At 38.7% G+C, this 25,533-nt stretch overlaps 1 protein-coding gene across 2 annotated transcripts in view; it reads left to right on the forward strand.

Annotated features, from left to right (window-relative positions):
* The window catches only part of LOC140467433 (S-adenosylhomocysteine hydrolase-like protein 1), a 96,033-nt gene extending 72,168 nt beyond the window's left edge, over window positions 1–23,865 (forward strand). For both annotated transcript variants that reach the window (XM_072563786.1, XM_072563787.1), the window contains exons 8-17: window positions 3,584–3,700; window positions 4,611–4,674; window positions 6,096–6,184; window positions 9,776–9,846; window positions 10,430–10,524; window positions 11,314–11,412; window positions 12,831–12,899; window positions 14,252–14,330; window positions 14,539–14,659; window positions 16,242–23,865. In XM_072563786.1, coding sequence (XP_072419887.1) covers window positions 3,584–3,700; window positions 4,611–4,674; window positions 6,096–6,184; window positions 9,776–9,846; window positions 10,430–10,524; window positions 11,314–11,412; window positions 12,831–12,899; window positions 14,252–14,330; window positions 14,539–14,659; window positions 16,242–16,248 — 811 coding nt within the window. In that variant the 3' untranslated portion in view covers window positions 16,249–23,865. The remainder of the gene's footprint in view (window positions 1–3,583; window positions 3,701–4,610; window positions 4,675–6,095; window positions 6,185–9,775; window positions 9,847–10,429; window positions 10,525–11,313; window positions 11,413–12,830; window positions 12,900–14,251; window positions 14,331–14,538; window positions 14,660–16,241) is intronic.
* The last annotated feature ends 1,668 nt before the right edge of the window (window positions 23,866–25,533 follow it).

Raw genomic sequence — 25,533 nt, forward strand, 5'->3', positions numbered from 1 at the left:
TTCCAGTGAAAAATGTCCTAGCCAATCCCCCAGTCTTTCCTTCAAACACCCCCCCCCCCCATTCCAGGCAACATTCTGGAAACCTCTTCACCTTAACAGAGCATCCAGAACTGGACATGGTATTCCAGAAGAGGCCTTACCAATGTCTTGCACAACCTCAAAAGCAATGTCCTGTCTCCTATGAGTAATGAAGGCAAGCATGTTAAACACCTTCTTAACCATTCTATTTATGTGTGATGCACACTTCAAAGAATTATGTTTCTGAATCCCAGGTCTTTCTGTCTACAAAACTACCCGAGGCCCTACTTTTAATTGTATAAGTCCTGTCCTTGTTTGTTTTACCAAAGTGCAATACTTTGCATTTATTGAAATGAAACTCCATCTGACACTGTTCAGCCGATTGACCCAATTGTCACGATCTCTTTGTAATTTTAGATGACCTTCTTCACTGGCCACTATGCCACCGATCTTGGTGTTATCTACAAACATACTAACCATGCTTTCTATATGCTCATCTACATTATTTATATAAATGACAACCAAAAGTGAAACCAGCAAGGATCCCTGTGGAATGCCAGTGGTCAGAGGCCTCTAATTTGAAAAACAATCCTCCACCACTATTTCATGCCATTTGACCCAATTTTGTGTCCAGTTGACAAGCTCACCCTGAATCCCATGTGATCTATCTTTAGTAATTAGTCTACCATGCCGAACCTTGTCAAAGGTTTTACTGAAGTGCAAGTAAACTATGTTTACAGCTCTGTCTTCCCTCTTCTTGGTTGCTTGCTCAAGACACTTAATCAAGTTTTTGAGACCGGATTTATTTTGGACAAAACCATGTTGACTATCCCTACTCATTCCATGCCTCTCCAAATACAAATAAATTTGATCATTCCGAATCACTTCCAACAACTTAACTACTACTGAAGTCAGACTCTCAGATCTATAGTTCCCAGGCTTCTCCCAACAACTCTTAAACAAAGGCATCTGGCACCTCACCCCAAATATTTCTACAAGAGGCCCTGAAATTTCTTTCCTAACTCTCCAAAACATCCTGGGATATGTTAGATGAGGTGCTGGAGATTTATCTTTTATATTTATATTTTCTAGGATCTCCTGCACTACTACTTCTGTAATGTAAGCTGTTTCCAAAATGTCAATATTTATTTCCCTGAGTTCTCTAGCCTCCATTTCTTTCACCACTGTAAAAGTTGACCTGAAATATTAACTTAATGTCTCTCCCATCTCCTGAGGTTTAACACTAAGACAACCTCTTTAATCTTTAAGGTGGTCCTACCTTCTTTCTCATTGCTCTTTTACTGTTAATGTACTTCTAGAATCTCTTAAGAGTATCTTTCACCTTATTTGGGTTAAGAACATCTCAAAACATTTGAAGCATATTGTTAAAGGTGAGAGTGAGAAACTGGATGTTATTGTACACATTGGTAGGGATGACACAGTTAGGAAAAAAGAATAAGGCTTTAGAGTGAATATAAGAGGTTAGGTAAAAAAATTAAAACAAACCCTCCAGAGTGGTAATATCTGGTTTACTCCTGGTGCCAAGCTTGAATGAGGGAATGAATAAAAGGATAAAGGAGATAAATCAATGATTGAAGAGGTGGCATAAATTTCAAAGATTCAGGTTCTTGGATCATTGGGATCTCTTCTGGGGCAAAATGACCTGTTCAAAAAGGATGGGTTTCACCTGTTCTGAAAAGGGACCAATATCCTAGTGGAAATTTAATTCTGTTAAGGGTGACTGTGAACTCTTAGACAGGGGGCGTGGAGAGAAGAAAGAAGCAGAGTAAATAGACAAATAGAGGAGCTTGATTTTGATTCTGAGAAGATCAAGTTAAGTAGAAAAGACAGACAAGAGTAAGTCAGAATGAAGTAACTGTGAAGAATTATATTGCATTTATTTCGATGCAAGGGGCCTTATAGGTAAGGCTGATGAACTCCGGTATGTTTGAGATGTCCTTAATCATGCATTCCCCTTCCACTTTACACTTGCATCTTTCTTGCAAATACTCATCAACTCCTACAAGCAGGTGATATTCCCTTGGTGTAATTGAAAGCAATCCCTGAACTAGTTCCCATAACCCTTGTTACAACTCCTGAAACATGGGCCAGTAATTCACCCTTTCCCCCAAACATCTCTGCCTCTTTATGGTGTTTAGGAGATTAGTGATTTCTTTGGTTTAGTCGGGATTGACAACTGAGGATATTGAATTATTTTAATTCTGTCTCTTGAGAGAAATACCATATCTGTGGGCATAAATACATAGGGCACTAGTAAAACATGACTATCACTTCATAAATGATTTTGTGAGAATGAAAAGGTAGCCTTTGAGATCATCTGAAGAGCTGGTGGAGGGGTTTGGTAAATTTGTAGGCTCAGAAAGTGGAACTGTTTATATAATTAAGTTACGTACATTTGTCGGATACAACCATGGTTGTAAAATGTTTCACATTAATATGTGGGATTTCAATAGTCCTTATTAAAAGAGGCAAAAACAAAAGAAAATTGGCTTAATCTGTGTAGTTTGACCCTGCTGTGTCTTTAATTTCCCATTCTCCGCAGCAGAAGATTGGGTGTACTCTCCTTGGAGGCAGGAAGCCTGAGGAGGTTTGATAGAGATATATAAAATTTTGAAAGATTTAGATAGGAAACAAAAATAGAATTTTTTCCAGTGGCTGATTAAAAATAAGATGTTACAGATTTAACTTAATAATTGATCAGAAAAGAGCCAGAGACAAGGTGAGGAAAATATTTTACAGGATGAATGAGTGAGTAGGATTTGGAATGCACTCCCTGATTTAATGGGTACAGATTCAAATTGGTGTTCTGAAGGAAATTGCCTTAAAATACAGAAAATAGTAATGAAAATCTGGCTGGGAGCTGAGGTGGTAAGACTGACTGGCTGGGAGCTGAGGCGGTAAGACTGATTTGGATTTCTCTTTGGGAATTTGAAAAGGTGCAGGCTCATTGGGCTGAACAATCTCCTCCTCCTGTGCAACCTTTTACCTAATGTGGAGATTGCTAACTCTCCTTTCGGTGGGTCAGCAAAGATCTCCTCTGTGGAGCTGGAAAGGTACAGCAGTTCAGGCAGCATTGGAGGAACAGGAAAGTTCTGATGAAAGGTCCTGACCTGAAACATTGATTGTTTTTTTTCTTTTCTTCTTTTTTTCTTTTCTTTTTCTTCCTGCTGTTCTGAAGCTGTCTGATCTGTGGTGCCTTTCTAGCTCCATATTTTATTGACTCTGACTTCCAGCATCTGCAGTTGTTTACTACCTCCTCTGTTCTCTTTGATCCAAAGGGGATTGCAAAGGCACTTGATAGAACCTATTGAGGTTAAAAATTGGGGTGAGATAATGAGTCTGCGTACATGAGAAACACCATGGCTTCTCTTGATTCCGCTGTGAATGTATTCTGGTGTATGCAAGCTGGGCTAAAAAGGAACATGGAATAAGACAGGATATCAATTGTGTATCACAGGCATTCATTTTATACCTATATCCTTAGCATATATCATAGATTAGAAAAAATACCCGTGCGTTAAGGTTTATCTTTGTTTTATTTCAGACTGTATCAATTGTCTAAAGCAGGCAAGCTTTGTGTTCCAGCCATGAATGTGAATGATTCTGTTACCAAACAGAAATTTGATAACCTCTACTGCTGCAGAGAATCCATCTTGGATGGGTAAGGGATACAGTGGTTCTATTTATTTTTTGATTTGGAATGTTTTTATGTATAATTAACTTTTTGTATGTGTGCCATTCTCTTAACAAGAAACAGGAGTGCATTTGTGTATAAATATATTTCCATGTTACAAACTGAAATGATTGCTTACAAAGCTACAGCAAAAACCCTGAAATGATGAGGCTTGCTTGTTCTGTTAATGTTGACAATTTAAGATGATCAATGCATGTACAATAAAATGAACCATGATTTGTCTTAAGGACTCTTGTGTGCTTGTTCACTTTGTGACCACTACTTTGAAGGAAGGTGGAGGAGGAAGTATTTTCTTGTCCCCTGAATAATTCTCAACTATCCAGTCTGTGCCCATGTTCCTTGAACTAGGCTTTACCTAGCCATCCAAGGGAGAGTTTGTAATCTCCAGAGTAGATAAAATGTTGCATGGCATTGGGGCATGTTGAATAATTTCAATAATTACCAAGCAGTACCTGGTAACACTAGGTTTGATTGTTTGAATAGAAATCCTTTAGTGTTTTTGAGGGGGAGGCCCAGTTTTGATTTTGGGGATCTATTCAGTTGTTTGCTGAGTGTTAGTATGTCCTTCCATACCCTGACTTCCCTCCCACTACTAACACACTCAGCACACACTGTTTCTTCTCCAGTTCAGGGACATAAGCCTTCTTGGCATCCATTCTAGTGTACCAGCTTAACAGCAGCTCGTCCTGCTGTTAGGGGAGTCGGAAATCATTTAACACTGTAACTGACTTAAATTCCTCTTGGTACACAGGGGTTTTTTATGGTTAAAAAAAATTGGATCTCGTATCATCATTTTGATTTAAAGTTACAAACCTGCTGTGCTCTCTCAGTTCAATGACTATGAATCTCACGTTCTTATTCTGTGTTCTGTTGCCAGCTTAAAGAGAACAACAGATGTGATGTTTGGTGGGAAGCAAGTGGTCGTGTGTGGATACGGAGAGGTAAAGTTCAAACCTAAGCCCTGCTACCTCTATACGTAAAGAGAGACTCTGAAAAATCACTCACTCAAAGGCTTTTTATTTTACCCTGATTCATCTGATGGTTTTTTTAATTTCATAGTCCTGTTTGCAATTTAGCTTTTGTAAAATTTAAAAGATTTACACAATTCCAGTTGACTATAGTTTACTGATCTTGATTGTTTTAGTTTTTGTGTGATCACTGTGTAAACATGCACTATCTGATTTGCAAGCTGCTGTCAGATCACATTCCTACTGATGTGGAAAGTGTTATTGGTGCTGTTTCAGCAATTGTACAGAAGTGGAAAAAGTGTTGTGATGTCTGAGCAAGCTGTTAGTACATGAAAGTATTGAAAGTTGATGTTCCTCTGCGAGTAGGAAAGAAACTCACAAACAGGTAGCAAAATGATTCATTTATTGCAATGCTTTTAATATCCTTATGTTCTTTGATGCAAAACTGAAGTAACCCCAGTAATATTTTTGGTGTTAGGAGTGTTCTTCAAGGTTCTTCTAAGCATTCACTCACCTCTTCCTTCTTTTTTTGTCAATGTCCATGTGTGGAGCCTATTGCTGATGTGTCTCTTATAAAGAAGCTTTCTTGTTTTCGCATACTTTACCTAGTGAGCGTGTCCATCAAAAAGAATGCAACATTTTCAAAAGAAATATTAGCCTGTTTCCCACCCTCTGACCTATTTCCAGATTTGACAGAATGATCATTGTAGAACTGGGCATGTTCTATCTGTCACTCAGCCTAGGAACGCAGACACAGCTGCAGGTGTAGCGTATTCTTTGTGCATGGAGAACTATTAGAACAGCAAGAATCTTGCTTTACTGGATCTTAACTCGGAGAGGGGAGAAAAAGCCGTGTTATTAACTCTGTGGTTAGGAATGTCAGATTGCTGTTTGAAAATAAAGAACAAATGTGTCATTCAGTTGTTAAAAAAGTATTTTAACATTGAGTGCAAAGAAAGAAGTTCTTACATTATCCATTAGCTTGTCTTTTTCATTCCGATGTTTTTAAGGGGGTTGTCGATAAATGAGTGTGAAAGGAATAGAAGTTTTGACTGACCGGATTAGATGAAGAGGGATGACCTTGATCACTTGGGCTGAATGGCCACTTTCTTTGCTGTATCATCTCTTTAATTCTATGTAGGTAATGGCTGACACTACACATTTCCCTACTTGCAGTTTTCATTTCAAATTTCTGTTCTGTGTTTTTTTTTTAAACTTTCTATTCTCTGCAGCTACCTCAAATATCTTTTAAGCTTTGCTTTTGAAATCATATGCAGTAAATCTGGCGGCAATAAGATAATTCTATAGCCTGTATCTGCTGTTTCTTGAGGCCAAGGACTCTGAAGGAAAAACTAATAATAAAGCAATTCTTTTTCATGTTGATATGTTGATAGGTTGGGAAAGGTTGCTGCGCTGCTCTGAAGGCACTGGGTGCTATCGTTTATGTGACAGAAATTGATCCAATTTGTGCTTTACAGGCCTGGTAAGGTGACCGTTTTCAAAGTTAATTGCTGCTACGTGCCCAAACTTGATCTGTTTTCGCTAAGTGAACTGGGGATTAATAGAGCCTGTAAGGTGATACTGAGCCACCCACCGAGGTGATGAGATTTTATTTCCATGCATTTGATATGGTGGATACTTGCTTCAGAATTAATTTCTGCATTATTTAGCCAACTAGATTTTTAGCTGTGTTTTCCTCTGAGAGATGTCAAACTAATTGATGTTTCTCAATTCTGATCATAGTTGAACTGTGTAGGAAATATTCAGCAAAAGAGCGATTCCTTAATTCCTAGAATATTGTAGGCTGCAAATGATGTGGTTAGATTAATTTATTTCAGTCTGTATCTGCTACTGAACAGCAAGCAATTTTGCAGATATCATACAAAAGAAAAGGATTATTTTAAAAAGTACATGAACCTTTTGTTTGTGAGAGTCTACATATAAAAGATGCACTTTATTCCTTATGAATTTTTGTAGATTAGTTTTGAGGGGGGTCATGGGGGGAGTGAGTGTTTGCTCTTATCGGAAGGTGAGGTCAAAGTGGAGTTTCGTCGTCTAGGGCATCATCGCTGAAATGTGGCATTTCCTCATTTAAAATCCAAGCCCTGTTTTGAAAAGGTGTCTATGGATAACCATTTGCTGTTTTCTTTTGTTTTCTTTCCATGCCAACCTATCTAAGTCGGTTTTAGTGCTCCAAAGAAGACACATTGGCTAATTGTACATAAACCAGCGATCAGACCTTAGATCCTCTGGTTTGTGTCATGTTGAAGACTGCACCTACACTGATACTGTGTTAAATAATTGTTCAATAAATTACCTGGCCATCAATCTATCGTATAGAAGATCTTTCACCTTACTTACAAGTAAATGCGGTTGATCCATGAAATGCTTCGAGGACTGATTGAATACTTTGCTTCTGGTTGAAGCTAGAACCGTCACTTGCTGTTTTAGGATTTATGGAGCAGTACAAGAGGTTGGTAGGGAAAAATAGGCTTCCATGTACCATGTGCAATGGGAAAAGGATTTAACTTGCCCCCACTTTACATCTGAAAGGTGATTCTTATTCATTGAAAGATATTTAGCTATCATGTTCCTAGGTTCAGCCCTCTGCCCCTGTTGTTAGTTGATGGTCAGCCATAGTATTTCCCCTAGATCAGAGAAGGAGAAACATTATCCTGTTCTTGAGCACAATCCAATGGTTGCTGTTGAGTCAGACAGTGTTCAGCAGTAATTCTCCATGCAGGTGATTTCATGGGTAACATGAGGAATGGTCACGTGGGAAGTCTGCTAGAGGCAGTTGGCACCAGTGGTATTGTATCTCTGAATAAATTAGTGACTTCAGTTGGGAAGAAGAGAATCCTGGCAGGTTGAAAACCAGTTTGAAGAATATAATAGAATGACTAATATTTAGATAATGTTTGGCATCACCACATCACGTGATAAAATCATTTAATGCTCTGTTGATAGTTAACCAAACATTCATTAGGTGATAGAAGTTCTGACAAAAATTTATACAGTTAACTTTTAAATAATCCCTTGGATTAGATTAGATTACTTACAGTGTGGAAACAGGCCCTTCGGCCCAACAAGTCCACATCGCCCCGCCGAAGCGTAACCCACCCATACCCCTACATCTACCCCTTACCTAACACTACGGGAAATTTAGCATGGCCAATTCACCTGACCTGCACATCTTTGTTAGCCACTTTTTCTGTTAACCAATCAGCTTCATTTGGTTGACCTACATTTAACTTCTGGTGATGCAATTTAACTTTGTGATTTGCTTGCATGTACATAAAGCAAATTTAAGAAGGCAATGGTATGTTACTTTTTATTGCATAGTGTTTAGAGTATAGGAGTAAGGAAGCCTTTCTGCAATTACATAGAACACTGGTGAGACATTGTGCAAAACTGTGTATATTTTTAGCCAAGAAATATTTCACCTCTTAAAATATTGTAACAAAAGTTCATTAGAATGACTCCTGTGATAAGATGGAGTAGAATGGGCCTATATTCCTTTGAGTTTGGAAAAATAACTTCATTAAAAATCTAAAACTCCTGAGGGTTTGGCAGGGTAGCTACCAAAAGGTTCCCCTGACTAAAGAGGATGGAACTAGAAATCAGAGACTTGAGTTAATTTTAGTTTAAAATAGGCTTAAAATTCACCATTTAGTAAAGAGATGAGGGCAAGTTTCTTCATTGACCGTTGCGTCCTGAAATTCTCTACCCTTCAGTGTTTTGCCTGCTCTGTCAAAAAATATATTCAGGATTGTTATTGATACAACTTCTGATATTAAAGGAATCTAGAAATATGGGAATAGGGTGGGAAAGTGGAGTTGATCTACAAATATAGACATAATCTTGTTAAATTATCTGCTTCTGTTCCTAATTTTCATCTTTGTATGCTACTCAGTAATATTCAATCCAGCTGACAAGACTGACGAAGTAAATTTTCTGGATCTCAACCTAAGTGGTCGATGGATCATCTAGGGTTATAATTGTCATTATTAATTATCATTATTATTAACGTTAAAATGTCTTGGGAATCTACCATTCAGCTTGTTGCACCTCCTTCGCCATTTAATACAATCATGATTCATCAAATACTTCAGTGGGTAAAAGGCATAACCTTTTTGCCATCACTGATTGATTGATTGAAAATCTATCAATCCACTTCAAATGTACTTGCAGATTGAGGGTAAACTCTTGGGGTAGAGAATTCCAAAGACTCAGCTTAGAATAAAAGGATTTCTGCACATATTGGTCCCAATTGGCATTCGCATTTTATTTTTAAATGGTCCCCAGGTTCTGAGTTCCTCAACAATGAAGCCACTTAACCGCCTCTACCCCATCAATCCCTTCTAAGTATTTTGTAGCTTAAAAACTCGAGCAAATACAAGCCCAGTTTGCCCAATCTCTCTCCATAAGACAGTTATGCCATCATAAGAATAAGTTTGCTGAATCTTTGTTGTGCTCCCTCTATGCCAATAATACCTTTTCATGTGGTAAGGTGACCAAAGCCGTGCAAAACTCAGTGCCTCGAGCGCCAGGGACTCAGGTTTGATTCCAGCCTCAGGTGACTATCTGTGTGGAGTTTGTACATTCTCCCCATGTCTGCATGGGTTTCCTCTGGATGCTCCGGTTTCCTCCCACAGTTCAAAGATGTACAAGTTTGGTGAATTGACCATGCTTAATTGCCCATAGAGTTCAGGGATGTGTAGGTTAGGTGCATTAATCAGGGGAATGGGTTTGGATGGGATACTCTACAGAGGGTCGGTGTGGACTCCTTGGGCCAAAGGCCTGTTTCCACACTGTAGGGATACTATGATTCAATGATTCTGTGAAAATTCACCAGGTGTGACCTAACCAAGCTTCAATACAGTTGAAGCAAGTCTTCACTACTCCTATACTTAAATTCTCTTATGACAAAAGCAAACATTCCATTAACCTTTTCTGTGAGTTTCACAGTTATTTGATAAAATTGTAAGTAGCTGACCTTTCTGTCAAAAGCAAAGCCTTCTCAGCCTAAGGCATTTACTGCTTTATTTTATCATGAATTTTCTTCCCCCTGTAGTATGGATGGATTTCGTGTGATGAAGTTGAATGAAGTTGTACGACAGGGGGACTTGATCATTACCTGCACAGGTACTGGAGGGATGCAGTTATAGTTACAACATGCACAATGTCTTATTTAGCGACCAAGTTTACCACTGTGATTGTAAGTATTGTTTTAAAAATGAGATCTGGAATGAAGAAGGTATTTAAAATGGTGACAGATATGAAAATAATTTTCTGAATGTACCTATTAGGTGTGAACTAGGTGGGTTGTGGTAGAATTTGGCAATTGTTCAGTGAAATCTTTAATTCAGTGAATATTTAATTTGGTTAAAAAGCACAATTGAGTGTGATTATTTTAAAAGTCACAAATGTATTGTGTTTTTCTTTTATTGCTTTCTCAATTCTTCTTTGTTATAAGAAGCAAGTGTCCAGTACATTCTGGCTCGTTGATGCACAGTAACACATGTCAAGTTGTCAAATGTTTGTTTTTTTAATGGTTAAACGACGGCAGAATTATGTTCCTCAGTCGTCAGCTCTGAATAGACACTCTTGTTTATAATTAACAATACTGCATTTTGTGAACTACGCTTTAGTTCATATTAATGGCATAAGTGACTGTGGCTGTACCTACTATATCGTTTCTTTTCAAGTGGATATGTTCTATTTTTAGGTAACAAGAATGTTGTTACTAGGGAACAACTTGACCGAATGAAAAATGGTTGCATTGTCTGCAATATGGGGCATTCTAATACAGAAATTGACGTGGTAAGGTAAAATTGTAATAAACTTAGACTGTGACATTGGAACACTTGAAAAAGGATTGAAGTTACATGAAAAGAGCAAATTAAAGTATTTTGTATGTGGAGACAGCATGCAGTCTGGCACAATTGACCTGGCTCGTCCTATTTTGAGATTATTACAAGTGTGATAGAATTACAGGAGCACAGAAGGAGTCCATTGATTCCATGTCAGCGCTCCATCGGGCAATTTAGTTCAGGCCTACTCCTCTGTTCAGTCCCCACAATCCTGCAAGTTTTTTCTTCCTCTCAAGTGCAGTCCTCTGGCAGTGCTGTGGGACAACCAATTACTGGACTCCAACCCAAAGAAATTTGAGAAATTCTAATATACGGACATAATTGGGGTGGACCCAGGAGGCATCACTGCAACTGCTGCCTGTCTAGGTGGTGGATGTTATAGATCTGAGCGATGCTGCTCACGAACTGTATTGAGTCTTAATTCTGTTTTTAATCTGTACCTATCTGTAATCTTTGTTTAGTAAAGTGTCTAATAATGACTGAGAATTTGATGTGCTTCAGGCATTTTGAGTGTTATTCTTATTTTGTGAAAACAAATACATTAGCATCGCAACTTGCCACCTTTTAAAAGCTTTTGCCGAAATACTAATATTGATTAAACAGAAGATTGTTTTTAATTTTGAATACAAGTAATTAAACATGTAAAACAGAATGCTTTGTTCATTTTGTCCAATTGTTTTTATCGACCCATATTCTGTAATATTTGTTTCTGCTTCTATTTGTACACTATCTAATGCAGGCAAGCCTACGTACTCCAGAACTGACATGGGAGCGTGTACGGTCTCAAGTTGATCACGTGATTTGGCCTGATGGGAAGCGTGTTGTACTTTTAGCTGAGGTTTGTGTTCTTTATTCTTCTAAAGTTAGCATCAGTACAAGAATAGCCCAAGATGGCTTTTTCCAGCTTTAAAAATGATAATATTGTGAGGACAAAGAACTGGAAATCACAACAAAGGCATTTATTTTCTCTGTTACTGAAGACATTGATTTTTAATCTGGGTGTTGTGTTGGCAGCCCTCAAGCAACATTTTAGTAAGCTACAGTATAAAATAACAAACATGATGGGCACTTTAACCAGTTGCTAAGAGGTGAACTTGTTGTCCATATTAATCCACTTCTTGATTTTCCATTCCCACCCTCGCCACTATCACCTCAAAGTTCACATAAAAAAGTTTACAAAATTGGATCCTTTTAATCCTCTGAATCATGGCAAAGGCAAATGATTCTGACAGAGTTAGTTTTTAAATGCTGGCTGTGACCATTCCGGATCTTGACTCCTGTGGTTCCAGGAGTTTTGCTCACTGCCTGTTGTTTAATAGTACAGAGTGAGGCCATTCAACCTATTAGTCATGCCTGAGTGAGGGAATGAGGAGCAATAATCACTGTCTTGCAAGTTTAACTAAATAACTGTTAGAACAGTACTGGTATCACTGAACTGTCGCTGGATCAAATTCCTGGAGCATCCTTTTGAAGACTACGGTGTCTGACAGCAGCATTTCCAGGAAATATCTAATTGACAAGCTTATCTCCAGGATCTTAAAGACAGGAGCTGTGCTGGGCAACTGGCTCGTACCATCACTGGGAGAGTTGGATGCTGCCAGTGTAGCTGAGCGAGAGCATGACATCTCACGGTGTGGTCACCTTTTGAAAACCTTGGTATGAATAAAAATAAAGTGTGACCACACAATAAAGCTGACAGGCCGTTGTTGTAGAGGGGGAGCCATCTGTAGCATGATTCAGGGTAGGAAATTTGTCATTGTAAAGATTCAGTTTTGTAGGTTTGTCATGGGAACCTTTTAGAGTTGAGATAGAAAAATCAATTTGATTTGGATGACTGCTTGGCTCCTAGCAAGTAACATATAGAGTATGATAAAATAAAGTCTCAAAGCGGAGCATTGGCGCTTGCCCAGGAGTGAATTCTGTGCATTGGGGTTGAGTTGGGAAACAAACTGTTCTTGAGAAGTGAAAGCACTAATTAAACTGATGACACCTTGTATCATAAGATTTTCAGGAATTGTCTGGAACTTGCAGTAAAGTATTCCAGGAGATGAATTGACATTATTGCTGCTCACAAGAATTCTACTGTAGCTCATTACATGGTACCTTTGTGCATCTTTTGCATGCTTTCTATGAATCGCTTGTGATGCTTGCCAGTTACTCACTTGTCTGTCATCTGACCAAAAAGTGTGTTCAGTAAACATCCATGTGCATTATAAAATTCTATTTTAACAATTCCTCTTTCTTTTCTTGCTTAAGGGTCGCCTTCTGAACTTGAGCTGTTCAACTGTTCCCACGTTTGTGCTTTCAATCACAGCGACCACTCAGGTAGGTGGCTGGATGGTCATTCCACAAAAAAAAACCTAATTGCAGTGTAGCAAAGGTCTCCTTTAATATATCAGTAGTTTATTCAGAATGCTGCTGTATTTTAATCTGTATTTTTAAAAAATTTTCTGGGATGTCGAGGTCACTGCCAAGGCTGACACTTGTTGCTCATCCCTAACTAAACTGATTAGCTTACTTGACCATTTTACAAGGCAGTTGAAAGTCGATCACATTGCTGTAGATCTAGCATCACATATAGGCCAGATCAGAAAAGGATGGATGATTACCTTCTCCAAAGAACCTTGGTAAACAATGTGGTCACCGTTGCTGAAACTAGACTTCAATTCCAGATGTATTAATTGAATTTCTAAATTCCACCAGCTGTTGTGGTGAGGTTTGAACCACATCCACAGAGTGTTCACCTGAATTTCTGGCTTGCTACTCTGGAGACATTACAAATGCATCACCATCTCCCTTCATTATTCTTACCATGTGACACATGATGGCCTAACTTTACTCACCTCTTGGGCAGTGCTTAGGCCATGAGGCCTTGGAGCAGAAATTAGGCCATTCAGGCCATCAAGTCTGCTCTATCATTCAATCATGGCTGATGGGTTTCTTCTCCCCATTCTCTCACTTTCTCCCCATAACTCTTGATCCCCTTGATATGTAAGAATCTGTCTATCTCTGGCTTGAGTACACTCAATAACCTGGACTCCATAGCCTTTTGTGGCAATGAACTCCATAGATTCACCACTCTCTGGCTGAAGAAGTTTCTCCTTATCTCTGTTCTAAACGGTCTTCCCTTTACTTCTGGTTAAAAACGATAAATCTCTTAAAATGTTATATATGACAAACATGGACAGCTGTTCAATGGTAACAGTGTGGTTAAATGAGTTCAAAAACAAGCACCAGTTTAAATTATTAGATCTCTGGCCTCCTTGACACAAGACCTGGTTCAAAGTTTGGGAGAAGATTTGTAGCTCGGGTGCTCGTTGTTGTGGTTCTGTTCGCCGAGCTGGGAATTTGTCTTGCAAACGTTTCGTCTCCTGTCTAGGTGACATCCTCAGTGCTTGGGAGCCTTCTGTGAAGCGCTTCTGTGCTGTTTCCTCCGGCATTTATAGTGGTCTGTCTCTGCCGCTTCCGGTTGTCAGTTCCAGCTGTAGTGCAAGACCTGGTGCTGGTGCTTTATAGTTACTGAAGTAGTAAATCTGTTTAATGGACAGTGAACATGAGCAATAGGATTTGAGCAATGTTTTACAAAAGTGAATATTCCAGGTGAGTTGGCAAATATAAGAATTTAAACCAATCCTGTATATCATGTAAGTTCATAAGCTTTGCTGATATCTTTACAGGCACTGGCTCTAATAGAGCTCTACAATGCCCCTGAGGGACGTTATAAACAAGATGTGTATCTTCTGCCTAAAAAGATGGGTATGTAGTGTTGTGTTTCACATTTGTAAAGCTGCATATGAGACAAAAGGACTGCAGTAATACATTGCATAGCTTTACCATGACACTAAATAACTAGAAATTGTAGAATAGGTTTCAGAGATGCAATTTTGAGTCCCCACAGTTACTTGTATCAGTTATTCACTACTTCTAGTAATTAATTCTGTACAAAAATCTTGTTTCCTTGCAGATGAGTATGTTGCCAGTTTGCATCTGCCAACCTTTGATGCGCACTTGACAGAATTGACTGACGATCAGGCAAAATATCTTGGCCTGAACAAAAATGGACCTTTCAAGCCTAATTACTACAGGTACATTTGTGTATAATGTATCTTCATTGCATGTATTTATTGGAATTGTTTAAGATTCACCATGTGGTAATGACTTGAAGAAATAAAATTGCTCCTGAGCATAGGATTCTTGCATTGCAAAAAAAATTGAACATCTTGTGGTTTTCTGTGTATAAACCTTCCATTGCTGTTGTGACTCATAGAGTCAGAGAGATGTACAGCATGGAAGCAGACCTTTTGGTCCAACTCGTCCAGGCTGAGCAGATATTCCAACCCAATCTAGTCCCACCTGCCAGCACCCGGCCCATATCCCTCCAAACCCTTCCTTTTCGTATACCCATCCAGATGCTTTTTAAATGTTGCAATTGTACTGACAGCCCATTCCTCACAGACACCATCCTCTGCATGAAAAAATTGCCCCTTTGGTCTCTTTTATATGTTTCCCCTCTCACCCTAAACCTATTCCCCCTGGTTCTGGACACTCCTACCCAGGGAAAAAACCTTGTTTATTTACCCTATCCATGCCCCTCATGAATTTATAAACCTCTATCAGGTCACCCCTCAGCCTCCGACACTCCAGGGAAAACAGCCCAGCCTGTTCAACCTCTCCCTGTAGCTCAAGTCCTCCAACCCTGGCAACATCCTTGTAAGTCTTTTCTGAATCCTTTCAAGTTTCACAACATTTCTTCCGATAGGAAGGAGACCAGAATTGCATGCAATATTCCAACAGTGACCTAACCAATGTCCTGTACAGCTGCAACATGACCTTACAACTCCTGTACTCAATACTCTGACCAATAAAGGAAAACGCACCAAATGCCTTCTGATGTGTGACGGTCCTTCATTGACAGAAGTCCAAATATTAAATTTTACCTTTTACTTTATCAATGTAGTATTGGAGGGAGCTCAGCATGTGCTTGACATGATGCTTTCCTTCAGAAATTTGCATATTCACAAAATAATGGCCAGTTCCCCATTTAGCATCTGAAACCATTGGATTAACTGAAGAAATCCTGAAAGAACTGACATCACCTTGTTCAGTGACTAATACCAAGTCTACAGAGAATTCTGATGCCCAGGCTCACCTCATCATGTAGAAACCGTATTACAGATGGTGGAAAATATTAACACATAGATTTATTAAATAAACTGATGGAAACATTTGAAGCATTGAGTTACACCACACTGCAAGCATCGCTGTACCAAAATAAACCAAAAACTCCCAGGTCATTCTATTTAACCTGTAAACTTGCAAGGGGGACATTATGTTTGAACAGCAGCATTTGTATTGGTACTAAATCAGCAGTTAATGCTCCATGCCTTGTTCCAGTTTCCTTACATTACTCCGCTATCTTATGCTATCAGTTACATCGTATACTTTATAATCCTTAATTGTTTGGTCAGTAATCAAATGACTGTGTAATAAAAAAAATACTTTTTGCTTCGCCTACCGATTTAGGTTTAGCAACTTTTCATGTAAGGAGTAGAATTATAAGTAAATTTTATCTGCGTTTAAATGAAAGAGGCAGAACTTATACATATGGTAGCCATTAACAGAATTTTCAAGATAACTGTTCATACAACGGTTCTTTTCCCTTTGAAGGTATTAGATGGAGCAGAACCAAAATGATCCGAAGAAGGACCAAGTTGTCTGAAACCTCAGTAGAAGAATGTATAGTAGGAGCTAGCCTAGCTGTTTAAATGCTCAACAAACATATTCAAAGAGCATTTCTGCAATCCTAGGCATCTTATTCCTTTATCAGCCTGGTTTTTTGCTTGCATTTTATTTTCTATACTCCTTCAATTATAAATGATTGTTTTGATTTTCTAATTTACTGCCGGGAGAGGTAGCTATCATGTTATATTGTGATAGCACAGTCTCCACGAAATCACTTGAGCCTGTATATGATTGATGTGCAAACAAGTAGTACTGTAATAATTTAAAGAAAATCTTTATTTGTCTGCTTCGTCTTTCCTATTTTGTTTTAGTATAGAACCTGAGCTTTAAGCTCAATTCAAAATGTTCCAAAGGATTCTCTTGTTTTAACTTTTTTTTAAAGAAATCTTTTCATGGAGGCAATCAAAACCAATTTGGTATTTGCCATTGTAGTTGTATGATACTCATGTTTTTTCGGGAACCAGCGCTGACTGTAATAAATGATGAGTATCAACTTTTAAACAAACCTGATTCAGTACTAAACTATTGTAAATATCACTGTAGCCAAAAACAAATGTGAATGGTTTTGTTCATGCAGAATTTGAGTTCACCTCTTTCATGCAATGCTAGCCTTACTTATGCGCTTTAACATATTGACACCACTAGATGTTACACTTCAGGATACAAATTATTACCAATCAGGTGAGGAAAATTAGAAGCATACATCTAGCGATTTAACAGGGAGCATAATTTAAGGTGTCAGTATTCTAATTCTAGGTGGTTACATTTTGACAGAATCATATTAGAGCAAGTTTATCATAAGATTGTGCCAAATGGAGTTTGTGGTGACAAGCATGAATTTCTGGTTGAGTCTTGATAGCTTCATATTCCACAAACACTTGCTGTATAACAAACAAACCAAGCATTTCTGCAATTATGTACTTCTGTGATAAGGCTTTTTATTTTGCAAATGCTTTTTTTGGACCATGAACAAACACTGGATTCTGTTGGTGACCTCTCTCTTAATACTTGTGGGTTTTGTGCCAATGAGCCTGTCTAAGGTTGTATACCCAACAGTGGGACCAGAAAATACTTTCACTCCAGTTACATGAAAAAGATATATTTTAAAAAAAGAATAAAGAATTTAAAAATCATTGTAGAAACATGACCAATTTTTTGATCAACAATTGCTTCTGTGTTGTCTTATGGGAATTTGCCTGAGTGAGAATATTTTGATTTGATAAATTTGAATCACATGATATTAAATCTTAAATGGGAAACATTAGAACTCTGATGAAATGTGCTTCCTATTTTGTGTTCTCTTGTATTTTAATGTTACATTATTATACAGGAAAGGAGGAGCAAGTAAATCTCCCTTACAATATTTTTATGATTGCCATTGTCGGAGTTAGGAGTAACATGCAAAACTAACTTACTATATCTGATTTACGATTTTCAAGAATGAGTATATGGAGAGCTCATTCCGAACATCACTTTTTGGGAGGAGTTATTAAATTAGACCCGCTGCTTTCCCCTCTTCCTTCATTGCCCTGCAAATCTTGCTTTTAAAAATATCTATCAATTTGTTTGAAAAGCTTCTATTCAACTAGGTTTCAATTTATACACCATGCTCCAGATCAAAAGCAACAGCTTTTTAAAAAAAAAAGTTTTGTTTCTCCCCACCAACCCAAGATATTAATCTGTTTCCCTTGCTGAATTTACAAGCGTTTTCTAACCCAGCCTTTCCTAAAAATGTTTTGACCATGCTTTATTCTTGTTGATTTCTTTTCATGATGTGGACACACAAACACTCTGTTTCTATTGCCACCCCTACAAAAATAGTTACGTTGTTGGGCACTATTCTGTCATGGGCAGTGAAGCACATTGCTAAATGAGGAACTTGGAGTGTGGAATGAATTGGTGCCTTTAAACAGTGGGGTACTGGACTTGTGTCTGTCCTTGTTGGGAAAGAGGTTATTTGATCTTGAGTACTAAGTATATATGTTTTTGAAGGCTTTCTGTCATGAGGGAAACAAAAAGCAGCAGCCCGACCAACCGTGCCAATGAGGAAAGGTCAGTTGTTGAGATGTCTCTTGCACCGAGCCCTAAGAATTAAAGTAGGACATAAAGGCATGGTGGTGAACATTAGTAGACCAATCTTGCTTTTAAATTAGGAATTCTTGACTATAGTAATACGAGATGATATTGTACCTCCAACTTTGATTAATAATAAATGTAGCTATCTTCCCCTCCGTCATACATGCTGTGTTTCTGGACAAATTAACTGACTCCTTGCAGTCCTATTTCAGTGTCAACATCAAGTAAATAATTCTTTTTAATTCCCAGCAAACACGGTGGCATTTTAACTTTACCCAGTGTGTATTGAGGTTTAATATTCGGTGAAGGCTAATGGATTAAACCCTGTGAAAACTTTTTGTGTATCTCTAAAGATATTAATTTATCAGTGGCGTTGATAAGTGCTCCTGCTTTGGCTGTGATGTCCCTTTGTTTCCAAAACTATTCAGATACCCTCAGGAGAAAGTAAAAGAGGAGGCGGCGAGAGAATGGTTTAGCGGATTAGCCACTTTGCCTTTATGTCAAAAGCATGAGAGGAAATCTAATTGAGGTACAGAAGATGCTGAAGGGGATCGATGAAGTCGACATAGAGATGTTTTCTCATGGGGCAATCTAGAATGACCATATTACCGTGGTTCAGAATTCCAATCAAGAACAATGTACAACTTTCTCCAGTACATCAATGACATCGTAAGCACTGCTTCCCCCTCTTGTCCAGAATTGGAAAAATTTAATGATGTTGCTTCCACCTGCTTCACCTTCACCTGGTCCATCTCTGACTCTTCCCTTCCCTTCCTCAACACCTGTTTCCATTTTAGGGGATAGGCTGGCCACTAAAAACTACCGACAAACTCTCAAACTCCCACAGTTACCTTGACTATATATTCTCACACCCTGCTTCCTGTAAAGGTTCTATTCCATTCTCCCAGTTCCTCGTCCTGTTCCATCTGTTCTGATGATACAAGCTTCGACAAGAGGGGCCTCCAAAATGTCCACCTCCTTCCTTAACTGAGGATTCTGCAGCATCATAGTTGATAGGGCCGTCAGGCAGGTCTGACCAATTTCTTGCATTTTTGGCCTTCACACCCTCTCTTCCCTCTCAAACAGCATTAAGGTCCCCCTTGTCTTCATTTACCATCTCAAGAGCATCTCCATTCGTTGGATCATTCGCCATAGTTTCTACTACCTCCAGGGCAATGCCACCACCAGACACACCGTCCCCTCCATTCCATTGTCAGATTTCCCTAGGGACCATTCCCTTCAGGACACTCTGGTCCACTCCTCCTTCATTCCCAATACAACCCCAAACCTCCACAGCACCATCTCCTGCAGTCGCAGAAAGTCTAACACCTGCCTGTTTACTTCCTCAGTTCTCACTGTCCAAGGCTCCAGACACCCTTTGTGCTAAAGCTGCACTTTAATCAATCTAGTCTACTGCATTCACTGCTCTCAGTATGGTCTCCTCTACTTTGGGGAAACAAAGTGCAGACTGGGTTGATTGCTTTACACAACACCTACCTTCTGTCTGCACAAAAGGTTTTCAGCTTCCTGTTGCCTGGCACTTCAACACAATACCGTGTTCGCTGGTCACCATTTCTGACTCTGGCTTGCGGCAGTGCTCCAGCAAAGCTAAGAACAGCATCTCCTTTTCCATTTAGGAACTCTGCAGCCTTCTGGATTTAATATCAAATTCAATCATTTTAGAATTTGAGGCACCTTCTCCCATTTCCTCATCCTTAACCCTCACACACCAGGCCTTGTCATCACACGAGATGCTACCACACACAACCCATTGTCAGCTATTGATCGACCCCATTAGCAGCTTTTCATTCTCCTAGATTTATCTTTACCCACTCCTTTGTCCAATTGTTTACCTTCCACTTTAGCCTCTATTTCCACCTATGGCTTACACTCCCAACCTTCTCCCCCACCTCCTTTTCTGCATAAATATCCACTTTTTTTTCTCTAGCTACTGTCACGTCTGGAAGAGGGTCACTGGACCTGAAAGGTTAACTGATTTCTCTACACTGATGCTGCCAGACCTGCTGAGTTTTTCCAGCAATTTCTGTTTTGGTTTCTAGAGTGAGTGGACATAGTTTTAGGACAAAGGATAGCAGATTTAAAACAGATGAGTAGCAATTCTCTCAGGGTTGTGAATCTCTGGAATTCACTCTCCCAGAGTGTGGTGGATGCCAGGACATTGAGTAAATTTGAGGAGGACATAAGCATCTTTAATTAGTGCTGGATTGAGGGGTTATTGGGAGCAGCAGCAAAGTGGAGTTGAGGCAGAGGTGAGATCAGCTGTGGTTGTATTGAATGGTAGACCAGGTTCATGGGGATGAATGCCTACACCGCTTGTAGTTCATATGCTCTTAGTATCTGTCTCCTTATTGTATTACTGACCAAAAAAAAACCAGGTTTACTAATTAAACCCACCCCTATACTTCAGTCAGTAGGCAGTTTCTGTTTTAGTAAATTATTTTGAATGTTTGGCTGGCTGCTATAGTACTGTTAACATCTTTCAGCCTAATCAGTACTTTACTTGGTATATCTGTGGAAGATTATTTCTATTAGAATTTCTTTGTGCTTTAAGGAATAACAGTTTGTTTACTTGTATTGACGTGATTTTTAAAAAAAAATACCAATTTCTTCTAAGTAGGATTTTTGAGCTCCTTGTGTCTATGCGGTATGTGTAAATGTAAATCCCAATGAAGAACCATGATAATTAATACAGTAACAGGTTTGCAACAACCTTAGAGCTGGAGAAATGGATTATTTCATGCAGTTGTTTCTTGTACAGTTGCGAGATGGGGGTTAATAAAGCATGGCCCAGGATGATCAAAGCAAGATGACTCCAAATGTGTTTACAAATGACTAATTTGGTCTTTTCCTGTTGAAGTCCTCAAAGACCCATTTTTAACAGTACTGTAGGAGTCAATACATAGAATAATTCTCCACAGTGGCTCATTATAAGTGACCAGGTTTCCTTCTAGTAACTATCACTGGCAATATTGGCAGACACACCTCAGCAATGCACCCTCTGCTTGAATCCCCAAGCCTAAACACGCACAAACCAAACGTGATGACAGCTTAGTGAGCACTGAGGATATCCCTCCTTTCCATGGTTCTCCCCATAGACATCCTAAGATTTGAGCAGGAGTAGACCAAACCACTTCAAGCAGCTCTCCCATTTAATATACTTCAGCATCCACTCCACTTTTGTATGATTTCCTGATTATTCTTGATTCCTTTTAGAGTCTTATCAATCTAGGCCTTGAATATAACTCACTGAACACCCACAGCCCTCTAGTGTAGATAATTCAAAAACAGAATTGTGTCCAGAACTTGATAATCTAATCCTGTGATTAAAAGTTAAAGATTTTGAAAAAAATCAAAAATTGAGAACAGGAAGGCTTCTCCACATGAAGTATATGTTTGTAGTGGCACAATGGCTTAGTGATTAGCACTACTCCCTCACAGCTCCAGGGTCCCAGGTTCAATTATAGCCTCAAGTGACTGCTTGTGTGGAGTTTGCACATTCTCCCCGTGTCTGCGTGGGTTCCCTCCGAGTGCTCCGGTTTCCTCCCACAGTCCAAAAATGTGCAGGTCAGGTGAATTGGCCATGCTAAATTGCCCATGGTGTTAGATGCATTAGTCAGAGGGAAATGGGTCTGGGTGGGTCTCTCTTCAGAGAATTGGTGTGGACTTGCTGGGCTGAAGGGCCTGTTTCCATACTGTAGGGAATCTAATCTAATCAAATATAAGGTCATGGGGCGTACAGGCAGTTAATTCTCTATTGTGGTTTTGATCGGAAAATCAATATTGCTGACCAAACCAATTCAGTAATATACTCTATCATTTGTTATTACTGAAAATCTCATTAAATACTCATTTCTTGACTATCCTTCATTAATGGGAGAAACTGGTTTTGTGAATTTAGTTGGTGCTACCCATTGACTATCATTAGTTTATACACGAAAATTGTGGTCGTGAAGCAGCAGGTATAACTGAGGGGACAGAATTGGTTTTGCTGTGGCTGTTGTTTTCAAATCTTAATTGGAGACCTGTTAATTGATGATAAAAGTTGGAGAAATCCATTGTTTTAAATTCTACAGCGTTTTGATAAAATTAAAAATAACTCGTGCTTGTTTTGTAAAACATCGATTATACCTTTTTTAGGGTCATCAACACTTGCATCACAGAGTAGTGACAAAATAATGAAACAAGAACAGAAATTGCTAGAGAAACTCAGCAGGCCCGGCAGCATCTGTGTAGAGAAAACAGAGTCCAGTAACCCTCTGGTGACAGGTCACTGGACTCTGAACTGAAACTATGCTTACTGTCCAAAGATGCTGCTAGGCCTGCTGAGTTTCCCCAGCACTTTCCGTTTTTGTTTCAGGTTTTCAGCATCTTCTCAGCTCTGTTCTATTTTAGTGACAAAATAATACCGGGCTTGTAAGAATGATATTGCATACTCATACCATATACTTTACAGGAGGTTGACCAAAGCATTCAGAATCCTTTACATGTTTTCTTTCAATAAATCTCCATTCAATATTCTGACTTTTGTCCCCTGGCACTAAAGCATTGTCTTTGTGTAGGATAAAATTGACATTGTTCAGGCAAACCTGAAAATAAACCAAATAATATTCACAACACGGCACAGTCTATGCTGTTCATTGAAGTATTATCATGCATTCTTCACAATAATGAAACCTTGTCCTTTATGATTTAAACTTTAATAAATATATAATAAATGAGAAAATTAGCTTACTACCTTGCTGGTGGTAGTTAATTTGTGATGGAAGATTGCCACATATAATGTGTGCAAGCAATGCAGTCATCATGGTTTAAAGTTAACTTTAGTATCTGCAGAATTGTAACTGTGAATTTGGTGATCTAACCTTCTCTGACAATTTGAATTATATATGCTGGATGAATATAGAACAGCCAGTGAAGACAATAGAAAAATGGGAAGGGGATGGACACTGCCACGGATAGATGATTTTTTTTGGCTTTCTGTAACCACTTCAATTTGAGGTAGTTAAAGACTGTCTCTGTCTCTGTCTCTGTCTCTGTCTCTGTCTCTGTCTCTGTCTCTGTCTCTGTCTCTGTCTCTGTCTCTGTCTCTGTCTCTGTCTCTGTCTCTGTCGTACAGTGTAACCTCTGCAAATGCAAAGTCATTGCTGTCATCGGATTAGTCGATAATTTAAATATAGTGGGTTCTCACTAGTACTGCTTCTTGTTTTCAACCTGATTTCGCAAAAGATAAGGCAATTGCTTATAAACCTAAAAGGCCACTGGGTGAAATCGAAGAGGAGTCTTACTCCATTTCAGTTATTTAAGCAATACTTGGAATGTTGAAAGTAGGGAGCACATACGACTCGACATATTATTTGGTAATTTTCTATTGCATACAACCTTTTTCATTGCTGTACTATGAAGAAAAGTAGATGAAAAATGTCATTAATCTAATAAAGGTCTCCTGAACAACTATTATGTTTCATATGCATTTGTCTTTTCTGAAAGTTCAAAACATTCAAAAATGTATGTTTCTTGTTTGTTGTATGTCAGTGCTCTGAAACTGAAAATCACATAGCGTTCAAAGTGAAAGCACTGTGATCAAAATTTAAGAAAACCTGCTAACCCAAATCTATATTGGTGATAGACTTTGATAAAGGCTGTATCAACCATGAAGGTCAAATGCATTTTGTACTCCAATATATTTTATGGCAGCACTTGATTTCCTGTTGCTCATGTTTACTGCTCATTTACTGCTCAGCAGAAATGTGTTGCTGGATTTACCCATTGTCCAAGCAGCAACTTTGTGTACTGTATTACCTCAATAATTAATGTAAGGTTAGGAAGTGTGAACCTTATTAATTTTAACATTTATTGTATTTATTAACATACAAGCTTTATTCACTCCAGGCAACTTAATGATTTTGGTGTTTTGGGATATTTCGAGAGGCGTAAAGATGTGAATTTAGTTTATTATTTTAATTTTTGAAATGCTTAAGAAGCAAGTAACAATTTTTGTGAATATTTTTATTGAGAAAAGATTTTAAATTTTTTATAAAATTATAAAATCACTACAAAGCAGTATAATAATCTTATTTTAACAACAATAACAGTAAACAAACTACTCTACTCCACAAACCACCGAGGGGAGAGAGAGAGAGAAAAACAAATCTACACAACTATAATTCAATAAGTAACTTAGTTTAATTTAGATTTTTTTGAGTTGAACTAAGGCATATTAAATTACATTAAGTTACCGGACTCAGCCCAATCCCAGCAAAGCTCTCCAACACCAGGAGCTTCAGTAGGCTTACCTGTATTTGTTTGGAATTCTTCCTCCCAGGAGCCCCTGGCCTGCCAGACATAACCCTCATGACTTCACAAAGGTTCCAACCAATATAGCCAACAGGTCTGCATCTATATAGGCCAGAAAAAGCTCCATTTTCTGTTGCACCATACTCTTAAGGAAGTCCAGGGCGATGTGCTCCAAAACTTACCTACACCACGGAAGCTGCAATTTGGCAAGCTTAAGAGGCCACCTGTAAAGCCAGATGAAAATCCGAGCCAACTATTAAGCCTCCATAGCGCCTGACTGGGCAGCATCAAAGGGAGCATTTGCATGGGATTTAATAAACGATGGAGAACATTCATTTGGACTAGAGCTATTCTACCCAACCATGCTATCAGAAGATCCTCCTAGCGCCGAAGGTCCTGTTTTATCTTCTGTAGCGACTGCACAAAGGTAGCCTTATATAATTGATTGAAGGGTGGGGTGATAAAAATGCCTAAATGCAAGAAACCTCCCTGTGACCACCTGAAAGGGAAATGAGTTCCACCCACAAGTTGAGATATTCTGATAAAGCTCCCCACAGGCATGGCCTCCGACTTCATGAAATTGATTTTATATCCCAAGAAAGAACCAAATAACTCAATCATTCGTATTAACCAGGGCACAGATATCATCGAATCAGTTAAAAAGTGAAGAACGTCATCCGCATAAAGGGTGATCTTATGCCTGCCTGCTCCTACCTCTGGGGTAGTTCTATTGGGGTCTCTGCCAATGGCTCAATCAACAATGTAAATAATAGTGGTGAAAGGGGACACCCTTGTCAGTTGCCTCTACCAGTACTAAAATTGTTGG

The sequence above is a fragment of the Chiloscyllium punctatum genome, chromosome 45, assembly GCF_047496795.1.
Source record: "Chiloscyllium punctatum isolate Juve2018m chromosome 45, sChiPun1.3, whole genome shotgun sequence".
Taxonomy (NCBI): Eukaryota; Metazoa; Chordata; class Chondrichthyes; order Orectolobiformes; family Hemiscylliidae; genus Chiloscyllium; species Chiloscyllium punctatum.